Source organism: Centruroides sculpturatus, unplaced genomic scaffold (genome assembly GCF_000671375.1).
Source record: "Centruroides sculpturatus isolate CEXI.00-Female unplaced genomic scaffold, Cexi_2.0 scaffold1, whole genome shotgun sequence".
Taxonomy (NCBI): domain Eukaryota; kingdom Metazoa; phylum Arthropoda; class Arachnida; order Scorpiones; family Buthidae; genus Centruroides; species Centruroides sculpturatus.
Genome location: NW_019384326.1, coordinates 1,481,397 through 1,495,734, shown reverse-complemented (window position 1 = coordinate 1,495,734; position 14,338 = coordinate 1,481,397). Strand labels below are relative to the sequence as shown.

Sequence of the window (14,338 nt, the reverse complement as noted above, 5' to 3'; positions counted from 1 at the left end):
TTCCTTGCAGACATGATTGATATAATTCTATTTTGTGAATTTTGCAGGAATTTATCGTTGTAACATAGGTTATCATTTCAAAATTCTGTTTTCCCCCCATTTGCGACTCTTTCCGCCCTGTTGGTATCTTTTGGTACCGAGGAAACCTTTTTCTATATTCATCGTAGGTTTGGACAGACCCACAATGGGGATGACTGAATGATGAGAAACGGGACCTGATATATCCGGGACCACTGCGTATGAATAATTCTAATGCCTGACGGAATTCGATCTTGGATTCCCCACAAACGTAGGCCAATGCCTTAACCGTTTCGGCCATCCTGACGTCAGTTTAATAACCTTTAATTCTAAATACAGGTTAGCCCAAAAATCATTTAACCATATTTTACTTTGTGTATTTCAGATAACACCTTATAGGCACGAATCGTAAGTTGAATTTGTTAAAACGTTGTAATTTGTGTATCAACACGAAGAATTTTTACAATGGTTAACTGACTTTTATGCCACCTTATACATTTAATAACTTAAATTATATTTAATAGAATTATATAATTATATTGTGTAATATTTAAACGCCATATTAGATCAATAAATGTAATTTAATGATATAATAAGGCACATAAATCGCCTTGTTTCGTAACGTTTGCATTGTGTACTCAACCATTAAGTTAATGAATAATTTAACTAATTTCCATGAGAAAATGCCATTAAATTATTGAAATAAGAAATTTCTTAATTATTATTTTCAAAAAAATTCTAAAAATTTTCATTTACCTTCATTTATTGTTTACAACATTAACATTCTTTCCTTTATTGCGCCTTATGTAACAGGAAATTAGACGAACAACCTTCTTTATTGTGATCTTCATTACACGCTTTGCAGCATCTCTTTTATTTTAGGAGCTTATTATACCTTCCTTTGAAGCAGTCTGAAGAATCTGAACTGATATTTTAATAAATCTTATATGGGTCTATTGTAATTTAAAATATATTTTACACGAATAATTCTATGATAAAGATGGATATTCATATATACAATGGATGCCCTGCATGCCTGCTCTCTCCATATCTACAAGCTTGCAAAATTTTTGGATTTAATATTATCTCTGATTGTAACTGTATAAGAAATTCAATACAAGGAGGAAGATTTGGACAAATTTTACCAAAATTCTATAAGATTTACTTAGATTTTATGGAAATATTTTGGTGGTTTGCTGTTGTAAGATCCACGCTAGATGCCATAGAAGTAGATGTAATTTGTAAGGATTGGATGCTTCTATTTGGAAACGAATTGAACCATCTTAGATATGTGTTTATGTTATTTTATACACACATTGCTACTCAGTTCAGCATCTTCAAGAGGAAAAAAATTGATTTCTCTTATAAAAAGAGCAGTGATTATATACAAGAAATAGATTTCATGAAAAAATCTGAAATAATTTCTATAATACTTTGCTTTATATTTATTGTTAGTGTTTGCATTACCAATTTATTTGCTGAAATATTTCTTTTTCCTATTCTGAATATCAATGGATCCAACATTGAAGCATCATTCTGCACTGTTTTCTTGAGCTGGAAAGTAATTCTATCATTTGTAATAATATTCATCATGGCAATTCAAGTAATTTATCTTGGAATAATACTTTATATAAGATTAAATTGCTTATGTGAAATTGTTAGTGATATTACTAATCATTTTAGAAGCATACATATGCTACTTGAAAATGTAATACCTAAACATACTGAAATCTTAGATTGTTTTTGGCACATAAATCATGTTGCAGAAATTTCTTTACCTCTGTTTTATGCTTTTGTTATATACATAATTTCTTTTTTTGTATACGTAATCTTATTTTCAGATATGTCATGGAAGATTTTTATGTTGACAACGTGTATATTTTATTTTTTACTTGTCATTTCTTCAGCATACGCTTCTTCCCGTTTGATTGCAAAGGTAAAATTTCATGCTATATCTTTTATTATTTGCATCTTACATAATTAACTTTTGGTATGTTACAGCTTTATGGAAATTTTATACAAGTAAACATATTGTCTTCAATCGATGGAACATTGAAAGAGAAATTGAAGGTAATATTGGGTGTTTTTACAGGTTTGGCGGAAAGTAACTAGGCATTGAAAAGTCATTATAATTTTTATAATTGTGAAGTAAAGGTAATGAAACTTATTTCATGTGTACATTGTTAAATGGAAATACGGATGTATACCTTAAAATTTAATGTAGGCACCGGCGCCGTTCACCAACAACAAGTTTTTCTCATGTTGTGATGTGGATGACGGCTACTTGTCTGAGCGTCTACAATCTATGGTTATTTTAGCTTCGAATGACAATTCTTGATTGTTTCCGGACGGTTTGTGGCATGACGTCCATTTACCGTACGCCATCATTTCTACACAGCAACACTGATTTACACACCCCATAGTGTGTAGCAATATGCGCTCGCTCTTGAACCGACAAGCGGTCGCCCATCATTTTTTCCACTATGCATGAAGCCGCCCTCTCTCACTGTCCATACAGATAAAATATTATATAAATCCATTAATCATTGTACATGTACACATAAATTTCATCACGACTGAGTTATTATTACAAAAATTATAGCGATTTCTAACGCCTAGTTATTTTACACCCAACGAAGACAGAAAGCAGATTACTGAACTTTTTGCCACTTAATTGTTAGAAGCACCCTCTCTTCTATTGAATTAAGTTAATTTTAACATGTTTAATTAATAATTAATGATTTTTAAATCAGATACTAAATTTCATGAAGAGATTTGGCAGATATCCCATAGGTTTATCTGTTGGAGGATTGTTTTATATTAAGAAGCATTTTATCATCAGGGTACAGTTTTTTTCACGTTATAATTACAATAAATCAGTTAAAAACTGTAGATAATTCCTCTAAAATTATNATTATAATGTGAAATAATGCAAATTTATGCAGATTCTGAAAAACCAGCAAATAGAAAAAAAAAAGCATCACCAAATTTGAAATATTACAGGCAGAGTCACTCCAAAAGTTGCTTGCAGTCCGCCGGTGGACCACATTTGCTATCTTTCCCCTGCAAGATTTATGTAAATGAAATTGGATTTAATTTGAATACATAACAAAGATGTGGATGGTCAGAAAAAGGAAATAAAGTGCACAAGAATCATACTGGGCAGCAATGTCTTATTGTTACAATTATTGTCACAATATTAAATATGACAGGATGTTTGTTATGAAATATCTGCAGATAGAATGACAACAGAAATTGTTTAGGATTTCCTTGCCATCCTTTCAGCAATTGTCAATGAAGCATTTTTAACTTTATACAATGTCCAGCCACACATTCATGTTAATGATCCTTCATCCAATCACAATATCAAATTCCTTCCTCATACTCCTTTCCTTGATCCTGTCAAAAATGTTTTTACAGCCCTTAAATCTTTCATAAAGTGTCAGTTGCCCAAATTGTTGGAGACTGTTGTTGTTAGTGATGCTCAACCATTATTGCAATATTAATTTGTTTCATTCTGATAGCAAAATCACTTGATTTGAGATCTACACACACCTTTGCATGTTTTTCAAATGCTGTATTATAAAATTTGACTGCTTTAGTCTACATCTTAATAATAATCAGTTAATGATAGTGAATTTTGCAAACATATTATGAGTTTGCCACTCTCCGAATAAGGCTGTTCGGATGGTGAAATATGAGACTCGCCATATCCTGGTCATACATCCCCGAAAATTTCTCAGGTTCAAGTTGAACTTCTGTCAATGGATGTGTTGTCTGGTAAAGTTACTTTAATACAACTGTATAAGATAATGGACTTAAGTCCATCTCATTTACTCAATACCTCTAGAGCTACAGACATATATTGCCTTGGCTATCATTAATGACAGCAAGTTTAAACACTTTAAATTTAAAATAACTTTTATACTTTGCAATTTGAATTTAATCGTTTTAAAGATCAAAATAATGTTTGATTCATTACATGCATCAATAAGCTTAAATACGGAACTGCATATTCCTATATGGATGACTATTTTATGATGCACCGCAAGTTTACTGCATTACATCGCGTACGATTTATATTTATTTGAATATTAAGATGTCAAAGATATTTTAAACACATAATTAATAATACAAAATGTAAGTTAATTCATAAATAATTCAGATTGGTTCCTATCTACTCTTTCACTGTGTGAAATAATCTCTTATATACATGTAAATTTACTTTAGTTGAAACCTTTCTACCTAGTATGAGTAAAATACTCTATTTGAGAATATGGATCAGACCAATTTTAAACAGTTTTCTGTGCTCTACTTGAGTGGTTTTTCATTTATGAACCATTTTTGTGGAACCAATTACTCACATAAACGGAGGGACTACTATATATTTTAACAGCATGTATCGATGGTACACTGTACATAAAGATATAAGAGTTTTTAATTTATTAATAGTAACATAACATTTAATTTTTTATTAATTTTGAACTTTCGTCGGATGATATTAATTTTGTAAAAGTTAATTTTGTAAAAGTTATTTTTTGGTCAGTCTGTGTCTTCAATTAACTTTTTTTTATTAATTGTCATTGTTTATTAAGAGAGTTCATAGTGTCTTTTCTCATTTAATTCCCCTCCTCCTGCTAAACCTCCAGTTAGAGAGCATTATCGTAATCATTATTCTGCAAACACCCAAATAATTACCTGTCAGAAGAGATTTTTATAATTGAAACTAGAAAATATTAAGTACTCAAAGTTTTCTAATATTTACTCTATTTTATAAATAACTTGATATGGTATGACATACATTCATGTAGATATATGTATACTGTACATATTTTAGGTTAAACTCACTTATTTTAATAATGTGCCCCTCACACAATATTTTGTATCATTAATAACAAACAGAGTATCACCAGTAAATTATTAAAGTTGTATTATTTTGAAATTTTGAGCTCATATATTTAGATTATTAAAGAGCTAATTGGTTTACACCAGTTAATTTGATTTATTTTAGTCTGCATCAATCATATTCGGGTCATAAGCTAGCAGTTTTAAAATCAATATTGCCTGGTTTTTTGTTTCCGTCAAATAAAAATCTATATCCTAAATTCCCGAAATGCCATGTTCAAATTTACTCGGCAACAGATGTTATAATTATAAGTCCCGCGGCAAAATTTGATCCGGAAAATGAAACTTCTATTCCCAGATGCAATTAAATAAATGGGCGCGTCATTGATCGGCTCGATTTAGAAATTTAATTAAAAGTTGGTAAAATTCACGCTTTTAATATAAATATAATAGAGTTTTTATTAATAATTTTATTGTTAAATTAGATCACTTTTTTTTTATGGGAAGATTTTTATCAGTAATTGAATTAACATATCTAAAATAGAAGCTGTTCCTGTAACTCTTGGAAATAGGAAAAAAAATGAAATAAAATAGAAAGATTTTTCACTTCCTGCTAATAAAATTGTTTTTTGTGTGATAATATTGATCAGTTTTGTTCCGTGACTACTCGCTATGATTCATGCAGGGCATAATTTATTAAGAAATGAAATGGTTCAGTTACATTTGGGTGTAACGTGATTTTCCGATAAAGATTTCCTTCGATAATAACATGCTTTATCCGGAAAACACCTGCCACACTACTAGAAAACTCAACATCGCGCTTCTATTTTAAATCGTGTATCAATAGATGATTGTAAAATGTAATGATGTATGTTGTGCAATTGTTAAGAATTTAACAAAATACTTACCGTTAGACAAATGAACGCGGCTAAAGGAAAGAGTAAACGAGGAAGACGGCCGACAGAACGAGAGAGCTCGGATACAAATAAAGAAGTGGCAGAGAAAGAGGAAGAAAACAGGCAAGATGCTCGAAATCACACTCATCACTTTATCACTTAATTTGAAACTGCACAGAATATAATTATGCTTTTAGAGTAGCTAAGTTCATTTTGGGTTTATTATACCATTATAAATACTATGTTTTCAAGTAGTTTGCACCATTTGAATAGTTAACTACCTACACACCTATTCTAATTGTTATTTTGTCATAAACAGTGAAGACCAAGATGGCAAAGCTTCGTCATTGGCCGAAGATGAGGAACAAGCTTTGGTATGGACTGTACGATTTGACATCATTAATTAACTTATTGAGTATTAATGTAGCTATTATATATATATATGTGTGTGCTCTTTTTACTAGCAACAGTACGAAAACGAAGCAGCAGAAAATCATCAAAAAAAGCTTAATGGCGGAAAGAAATGGAGGTATTATTTTTCTATTAAAATGATTGATTCTTATGTGATTATTGGTATGTACAAATATAAACTTTTGTAATTTAGCCCTCCAAGATATAACCAAAACATACTCGAATACGTTAAAGATAGAAAGGTAAAATCATTGATAATCTTCGTTCTTAAACTGAGTAGAGAATAATTAAATTAATTAATTAATTTTTTATTGGCAGCCAAATGCTGTTTCGATTAGACCGTCCAGACGATTTGTCGGAAGATCAAATGTCTTAAATCGTATAAGAATGTCTCAGGATCAGAAAAGGGATTGGCCATCTGGAAACAGGCCAAATTCACTATCACCCATATTAGGTCTGAAAGAACTTGACTCGTCATTAAGAGACTTGCTTCCGGAAGAAAGTTTCTTTACAGAAGGTGATTTAATCAATTCAGGTATGTGATGTCCTAGCTATTTTTATTGCTATCAGGGATTTGATTTCTGAAAGTATGTCCTCAACATTGCTGCATAATGAGTTATTGGATCTAAAAACTGGTTTTGAGACAAATTTTGTATACAGGGTCTTTAAATTATTGTAATTATGTTATTATCTGAGAAAAAATGCCACATACTCCAATCGTTAGAGTAACTGTCTGGGTTTCGTCTGTATTCAAACATTTCGTTGATTACTACCTCCAGGAAGTGCAGTAAATGAAAATAGCAACTAGAGAAGGGGTTTTGTGTTTGACAGTTTGCAAAGTCAGAATTGTTCGTCATCATGAAAAATGAGTAATCTGCAGGAGCCATAGAATTGTGGCCTGCTACGGGAGGAGTGACGACAGATATAATGCAGCGAGTTAGAAAAATTTGGAGTATCAGTTGGATATGTACCATTTAACACGAGTTGCACACATCGAGAAATTATAATTGGAAAACTGTCTAAGAAATTTGCCTATGTTTTAATGTACAATACAATGTTCTCATAATGATTAACACAATTACAGTAATTCAAATTGGTAGCATTATCTTTGGAAGTCCCTGCATTGTATACCTGCTTTTTCCCATCCATTTAGATGTTGCAGCAAGAATTCTTAAGGCCAAAGTGAATGTTTTGCAAGAAGAATTACATCAGCTTATTCAAGAAAGTGTTGAGAAAGTAAGAAAAATTATACATATATATTAAATGNTTGTATGGAGCCTGAGGATAGAAGTCCATTTAGACTTTTTTGAATAAATTAAATGCATAGAATTTATTTCTATGCATTTCATATATGAACTTCCAAACATGCATAAAATGCAGACAGCATGATTCCTTAAGTTGGGATAGCTATTTTGATTTTTGAAGTACTTTGTATAAAATGCCAAAATGTCAACTTCATTAAACTTGCCTTTTTAAAGCAGTATCACACTGCAAATCTATTAGTTCCATTTGCAAGTAAGTCAGTGCTTTACCAACGTTGAAAGTAAACAGATCATTAAAAAGAGGAAAATAGTAGGTATTGAGCTTTCTTGAATAAATGAAATGCGTAGAATTTATTTCTACACATTTCATTTAATTTTTAATGATCTGTTTACGTTCAATGTTGGTAAAGCACTGACTTACTTGCAAATGGAACTAATAGATTTGCAGTGTGATACTGTTTTAAAAAGCAAATTTAATGAAGTTGACATTTTGGCATTTTATACAAAGTACTTCAAAAATCAAAATAGCTATCCCAACTTAAGGAATCATGCTGTCTGCATTTTAAGCATGTTTGGAAGTTCATATATGTGTGAACAGTTGCTTTCAACAATTAAGATTAATAAATGTAAATATCGTTCAAGACTTACAGATGAACATCTTCATTCTATTTTGAAAATCAATACACTGTTGACACCAAACACCAAGGAAAAGAAGTCAAGTTTCTGGATATTCAAAATATTATTTTGATTTAATACAGGATGAAAGAATAAAGCAGTTAGAAGAAATACTAAAAGAAGTAGAACAAGAGAGAGCAAGATTACAAAAGGATAAATTTTTAAATATTATTTTGATTTAATTTAGGATGAAAGAATAAAGCAGTTAGAAGAAATACTAAAAGAAGTAGAACAAGAGAGAGCAAGATTACAAAAGGATTTCAGCATTAAACAAATGCAGGCTGACAAATATCAACACCTAGCCGACGATGCTAGGAATAAGCTTGATGATTTGGAAGCAGAAAATATTTCCTTGCGAAAGGTATGAAAGAACAAGTTTGTATTTAAAAAAAATTAACATGAGAAAATGTCAGTTAATTTATTTTTTCAAGGAAGTTGAAATTCTCAGACACGGTCAGAAACAGGCAGTAGCTATTAAAGGTACCACAGAGTCGCGACTTCATCGCACACTAGAAGAGATGGACAGATTAAGAACAGAATTGAAACAAGCAAGACAAGAATATAAAGTAATTTAATACTCAGAATTTAAATTATTTTCGATATAATTAAATATTACATTTCTCTTAAATTTTGATAATTTATTTGGCATCATTTTTTAGAGCCACTCGGATTTAGAGAAAAAGAAAATCGAAGAAGTAATGGCCGAAAATAGGCAAATGGAAAAACAAAAGAGCGAGCTTTTGAATGCATTTAAGAAACAGATGAAATTAATAGATGTTTTGAAAAAACAGAAGGTACTATTTAAAATTTAATTAATTTTTCTTAATCCGTAAACAAATAAATGTTTGAAAAATGTCAAGCTGGTAGCAAATATGCATAATACAATAGTACAGGATGTTCCACTTGAAACAAGTCCCATTCACCAGTTAAGGAAACTATTGCAATTTACATTATGGAAAAAATATGGGACAAAATACAATTAGAAACTCTTTGAAAACTAAGCTTTATTCCCAAGACATTACAGAAAGTCGCATAACCAATGTTTCATCATTTAAGGAGGTCTGGTTTTGCGTAAGATGCACTATATTTGTTGCCAGCCCAGAATATTACCTATTTGGTAATGGTTAAGGATTAAATCCTTAGTAATATAGTGCATTCTGTTGCATACATTTAAATATATTTGGAATCTCAACACAACAGATGAGAGTAACATATGCAATAGCAATGATCAATATTCCTGTGTTATGAAAAACTGTACCATTTAATAATTCAAAGAGATATAAAACAAGTTCTCTTATTTCTTTCATGATATGTAAACCAAAAAAACTTTTTGGTGCAATATTCTATGCAAAATTTCAATTGTCTAGAATCGCAGTGACTAAATTAACAATGCAAGCACTTGTAATATAATTTGAATAAATTACAAATGCTTGCATTGTGAATTGTATGATATAAATACTTCCTAAATCAAACAACAAAAATTAAAAATGAATATTTAAATATTCATGTATACTCATGCAAGTGAATTAAATGAACACATTGGGAACTGTAAAGTGGTTTCTGAATACAAAATTTTTGAAGCAATGTTTTTGTCGTTCACTTTTATATAGGAGTTCTGCAATTATTTAATTATAAAAAGTAATAACGTAAATGAGATCTGTTATTGTGGAATACGTAAAGGCGTTTTAATGTATTCTATGTTTAGAAAACAATGACACATATATAAAGTTAGTACAATACAATATTACTTTATCAGTTTTTCTTGTATTGGGTATTTTTTAAGATAATTATATAGAATTAACTTAATTTAGAAAAAATTTTGTTTGTCCGTTATAAAATGAAGAAGAGACGATACTGTGGTTTAAAGGCATTACATGTGCATTTCAAGTATTTTTCATCACCTCTATATACTTTTGTATATTTCATTGCTTTTTTCCTTAATGTTCATTCCTGTATTTGTATTGTTTATATTACTGTATAACTTTTCTGTGCCATAATTTTGCCATCAATAGAATGGAGTGTGTGACTCAGAACGATGCTTGAGTACTGCTTTGGTGGTGTGCTGATGTCACAAGGACTACACCTATCTTACTCAGAGATCCCACTGAAGTCTCCATTATCTTTCACTTTTCCTGTTTTACTTCTTCATTTTCTCTCCACTTTCAGTTCTCATTCCCCCTCTTGGGATATAACAGTCATCCTGGCTTTTCCCTCTTTTGTGGAGTTAAAAACAAGAATTTTCAATACAATTTATGATATATTTCTTATTTAATCAACTGCATCTTATCACTGTTTTCAGTATTAGTAAAATAACTATTTTTTGGTCTGTAATTTTCAAATTGCAGACCTATAGATTTGCACTGTCGTCCGTCCTTTCTTAATCTCAACATAGATAGATAATAATTGAGATTAGATATGGAAACTTAGGGGCTGCAAACCTGATTAACTGTATATGAACTTCCAATCGGGAGTCATGTGATTTTAATTCAAAATTTTCTTGAGAATGGAGTTAAATAGATGAAAACTGAGACTAGAAATGGAAAGCTTAGGGGCCGGAGGCTCTGATTACACATATACAAACTTATGATCTGGACTGGAAGTCACAGGATTTTTAAAATGAAAATATAAATCCAAATCTGTACTTGGTGCCTTTTATTCCAAGCTTGTTGAAAGTGGTAAGATGATGGTAGCTGTGATGTTATAGCTACCATCTTCTTCTTACATAATTTGTGTAATATAGTTTTTACCTTAGAAACAAGACAACTCTATGAACTAAATAGTTATTTGAAAAGCTGTACATTATTTTTGTAATTCTGCATTTCCTATCTTCAAACACAATCAATTTGACTTTGAGTGTGCAGTGCAAGTTTCTGTACAAGACTTTGGTTCACGTCTTTAGACAGCACTTTATGCAATTGATCAGTTGATCCATTTTGTTTTTACTTTCCACACTTTTGTAGATGGCTGTCCTGACTGTTGCCCAAAATCCTCAATTTGGCCTAATTTCTGGCATGTCTTGCAGGGTTGTCCTCCTCAATGTGATGTTTTCTTGTCGTAAGTAATCCAGTATGGTTTTAGTGTAATGAGAACTTGCTTGATCTGGACAGAAGACATACTGCTTGAGAATAGTTCTTTTGAATGTATGGAATTGAGTGACGTCATATACATTCATTTAAATATCGCTGGACTTGATAACAAAGCTTGATTTGAACAAAGTGTTTGACTCAATCCTTTCAATCCCATTGCAATTCAAACTTAAATTTTGCCCTCAAATTTCTTTTTCTCGGAAAATCTTTATATCTGTAAGTGTAGAGGCAATATTACTGGTATAAAATCTACATTACCATTCATCTTCAAGTGTGAAAAGGTGAAGAAAGATTTGTCATCCAAAATGAGGAACTTTTCAGAGAATTTTGACAATAGCCTTATGCACTTTCTTTATCAGTGATCACTGCATGTCTGGTCTGTCCAGAATTACCCACTACTTTTGATATTTAGTATTCTTTTTCATTTTCAAAGCCTCATGGAGTTAACCAAGTGAAATTTTCAGTTTTGGGGCTACAGATTGAAAGAGAACCTTATGACTTCTTCAAAGATTCTCTTCAATCCTTCCAACTTGGCTTTTGTTAGAATTTTTGCTTTTCTACAAGACCCCATTCTTCTCTTTGGTGATAATCCACTCTTAAAATGGAGAATACAATATACAGTCCATTTGAAATTCCATCATTTGCAAAATGGTTCATAGTAAACTTTTTCTCTATACAATACACAATTCAACTATTATTATTATTATTATTATTATGTGTAAGATGTCCAGAAAGTCGGGTCATTAAGACTTGCAGTGAATTACTATTATCTATCAAGATATTGATCCTAATGTGCTCCTTGAATAGAAACATGGTACTATGACTTTAAAGATATTTGATTGTCAAACATAAATGCATTGAACATAATTCTTGGAAGTAAGTTTCTTCTGCGACTCTAGACTTTTCGGATATCTTTGTATATATATATATGTGGGCTATCGTGACACATTATTAAAACATATTTTTTTTTTAGAGAAGCTATATAGTTATCAAGTGAAAGCGTAATTATTGAGGTTTTAACAGTATATTTCAAACTTTCAATATCTAAAACCACACTCATGAATGTGGTAATCAAATTCATGACATGCTTCCTGCAATGTATATTTTGTAAATTTGGGTGATAGGTTGATGTGATGTAACTTTGAAACTCTTAGAAAAATCAATAAACAGAAGACACAAAACCTCATAGAAAAACAAATCTAAAAAGGTGTGAGATCAGATAATCTCGGTGGCTAAAATCTTGGGCAAGTTTAGGATTTTACGTGTAACATCCAAAATTAACAAATTTTATAGCAGAATACATTTTTGTTTTGACTTGACTATAAAATTATACAGAATTATGAGTTCTGCCAAGTTTTAAACTAATTAGATGTTGTTTCCAAAGTTCTTCATTGTCGAATCATTATCACAGATATTGATTTTATCAAAGTTGAATCTTTCCTTATGTGAAAAAAATTGATTATCCATTACTAATAAGTAATGGATAATCAATTATTAATGCACAGAATGCACCAATAATCCCAAATAGATACAAACTGATTTAATGTTAGTGTATTCATCTGTAAAAAATTGATGGAACCAGACTAGAGTGGACGTTTTTATGTATTTCATTTGTTCAAAAAAAAAAAGCAAAAAGATTTTTCTCTTAATAAAGAAGCATTAGGAACCACTACAGCCCTTAGTTTCCTCTGTGCCTGGGAAAAATTCCCCAGCTCCCCCTCTGTGGTCCTGGATGGAAGAACGATTATTGTAATGTACTGAAATGGCTTTATGCATTTTATTCATTTTCCAAAATAAAGATTGTCCCATAAGTCAGTTTATGAAATATGAATTTTTGTAACGTCACATAGAGTGGTGTGAAATATGTTAATAAGGAATAAAAAGTTTTCGTTCCTCTTTTACTCTGTGGAAATTAGTTGCAGCGGTTACTGCCAGGGTGTAGATTTTTCTCAAAATGGTGGTGACACAGGAGGAGAAAGCATTCCATTTTGTTGAATTTACCAAAAGTTTTGTCTGTAGTTGCTGCTTTCGAGCTCATTTTACCACACCTGCACAGGTGTACAAGAGTATCGCCAAATGGCATGAGTGGTTCCAGCCGTGAGTGTATGTAACTGAGCTCTTACAGTTGAACTAGGCAAGAATGTCTGGAACTTGGAATTCCTAAATTGATTGATTGGTGCATTCTATTCCAAAAATTAAGATTAAGTTGACACTTTCATTCTGAGAAAAACCTGAATCCTTGTGGTATCTACTGCAACTAATTGCCACATTCATTCATTTCTCTTCTTTCTATTAACATATTTCACAGCATTGCACATGATAGTTTATGAATTATCTAATTGGATGCCCCGCATATCAAGAAATATAATCTTTAGAAAGAAATAATATTACAAAAAAAACATTGATACTCCCCAAACAAAGAGATCTTATGTTCTGAAATTAAATATGAAGGTATCATTTACTACTGTCAAAAATAATTTTTAATTTTTCATTTAGTATTTCAGGTAAAGTAATCTTTTAATTAATGATTTTAACAGTGATTTTAGTCTAAAATTTGACTTTTATATATTTTATATTGGATCACAGTATAAATAATTTAAACATTTATCAATTTTCAGATGCACCTGGAAGCGTCGAAAGCACTGAACTTCACAGAGGAAGAATTTATGCGTGCTCTCGATTGGGGCAGTTAGAAACTTAACCGGGTTCTGTTTGACAATTTCTATATTTAAAATACTTGTCTTCGTAATTTACAAAGCTTCTCTTTCAAAGTCAAGTTGTAATTTGAGTACTGCCACAGACGTTACTCGATACTTAAATTATAACTTTAAATCGACCTTCAGCAATACGTTTATAGTGAAGTGAAGTCACAATCTGCACCATTTTTATGCTTTTATGGGACCATTACGTGACTGATTTAAGCAGTATGCCATCTTCAACTATTCCATGTCAATTTTAAATTATTGTTAGCTTAGTTAATAACATATTAAGTTAATATATTATTATTGTATGTTTTTACAAATTTTCTATCTTACAGTTTTTGTAAGTTAGGCATTTATTTTCAAGTACAAAAAAACAATTATATTGTATATATCTGTTATATTTATTCCTTCTATATACAAAATACTGTGTTTTTGGAGCAATA

The 14,338-nt window shown here is 30.9% G+C and overlaps 1 protein-coding gene across 3 annotated transcripts; it reads left to right on the top strand.

Annotated features, from left to right (window-relative positions):
• Positions 1-5,403: 5,403 nt before the first annotated feature.
• Positions 5,404-14,337, top strand: LOC111627780 (testis-expressed protein 9-like). 3 transcript variants are annotated; one of them, XM_023371425.1, is made up of 10 exons: positions 5,404-5,882; positions 6,079-6,142; positions 6,224-6,288; positions 6,364-6,412; positions 6,489-6,705; positions 7,324-7,406; positions 8,295-8,468; positions 8,521-8,673; positions 8,767-8,901; positions 13,812-13,996. In XM_023371425.1, exons 1-10 carry the CDS (start codon positions 5,782-5,784, stop codon positions 13,884-13,886), a joined length of 1,116 nt encoding a protein of 371 aa, XP_023227193.1. In that variant the 5' UTR covers positions 5,404-5,781; the 3' UTR covers positions 13,887-13,996. The 3 variants fall into 3 exon arrangements, with proteins under 3 accessions (XP_023227193.1, XP_023227200.1, XP_023227207.1); XM_023371432.1 differs by having other exon boundaries at positions 5,407-5,882; positions 6,079-6,133; XM_023371439.1 differs by having other exon boundaries at positions 5,416-5,882; positions 8,539-8,673; positions 13,812-14,337.
• The last annotated feature ends 1 nt before the right edge of the window (position 14,338 follows it).

Coding starts and splice junctions, on each gene's coding strand:
- LOC111627780 (XM_023371425.1), top strand. CDS start 5,782: ATGAACGCGGCTAAAGGAAAGAGTAAACGAGGAAGACGGCCGACAGAA. Junction 5,883..6,078: donor GAGAAAGAGGAAGAAAACAG/GCAAGATGCTCG, acceptor TGTCATAAACAG/TGAAGACCAAGATGGCAAAG. Junction 8,902..13,811: donor ATGTTTTGAAAAAACAGAAG/GTACTATTTAAA, acceptor ATCAATTTTCAG/ATGCACCTGGAAGCGTCGAA.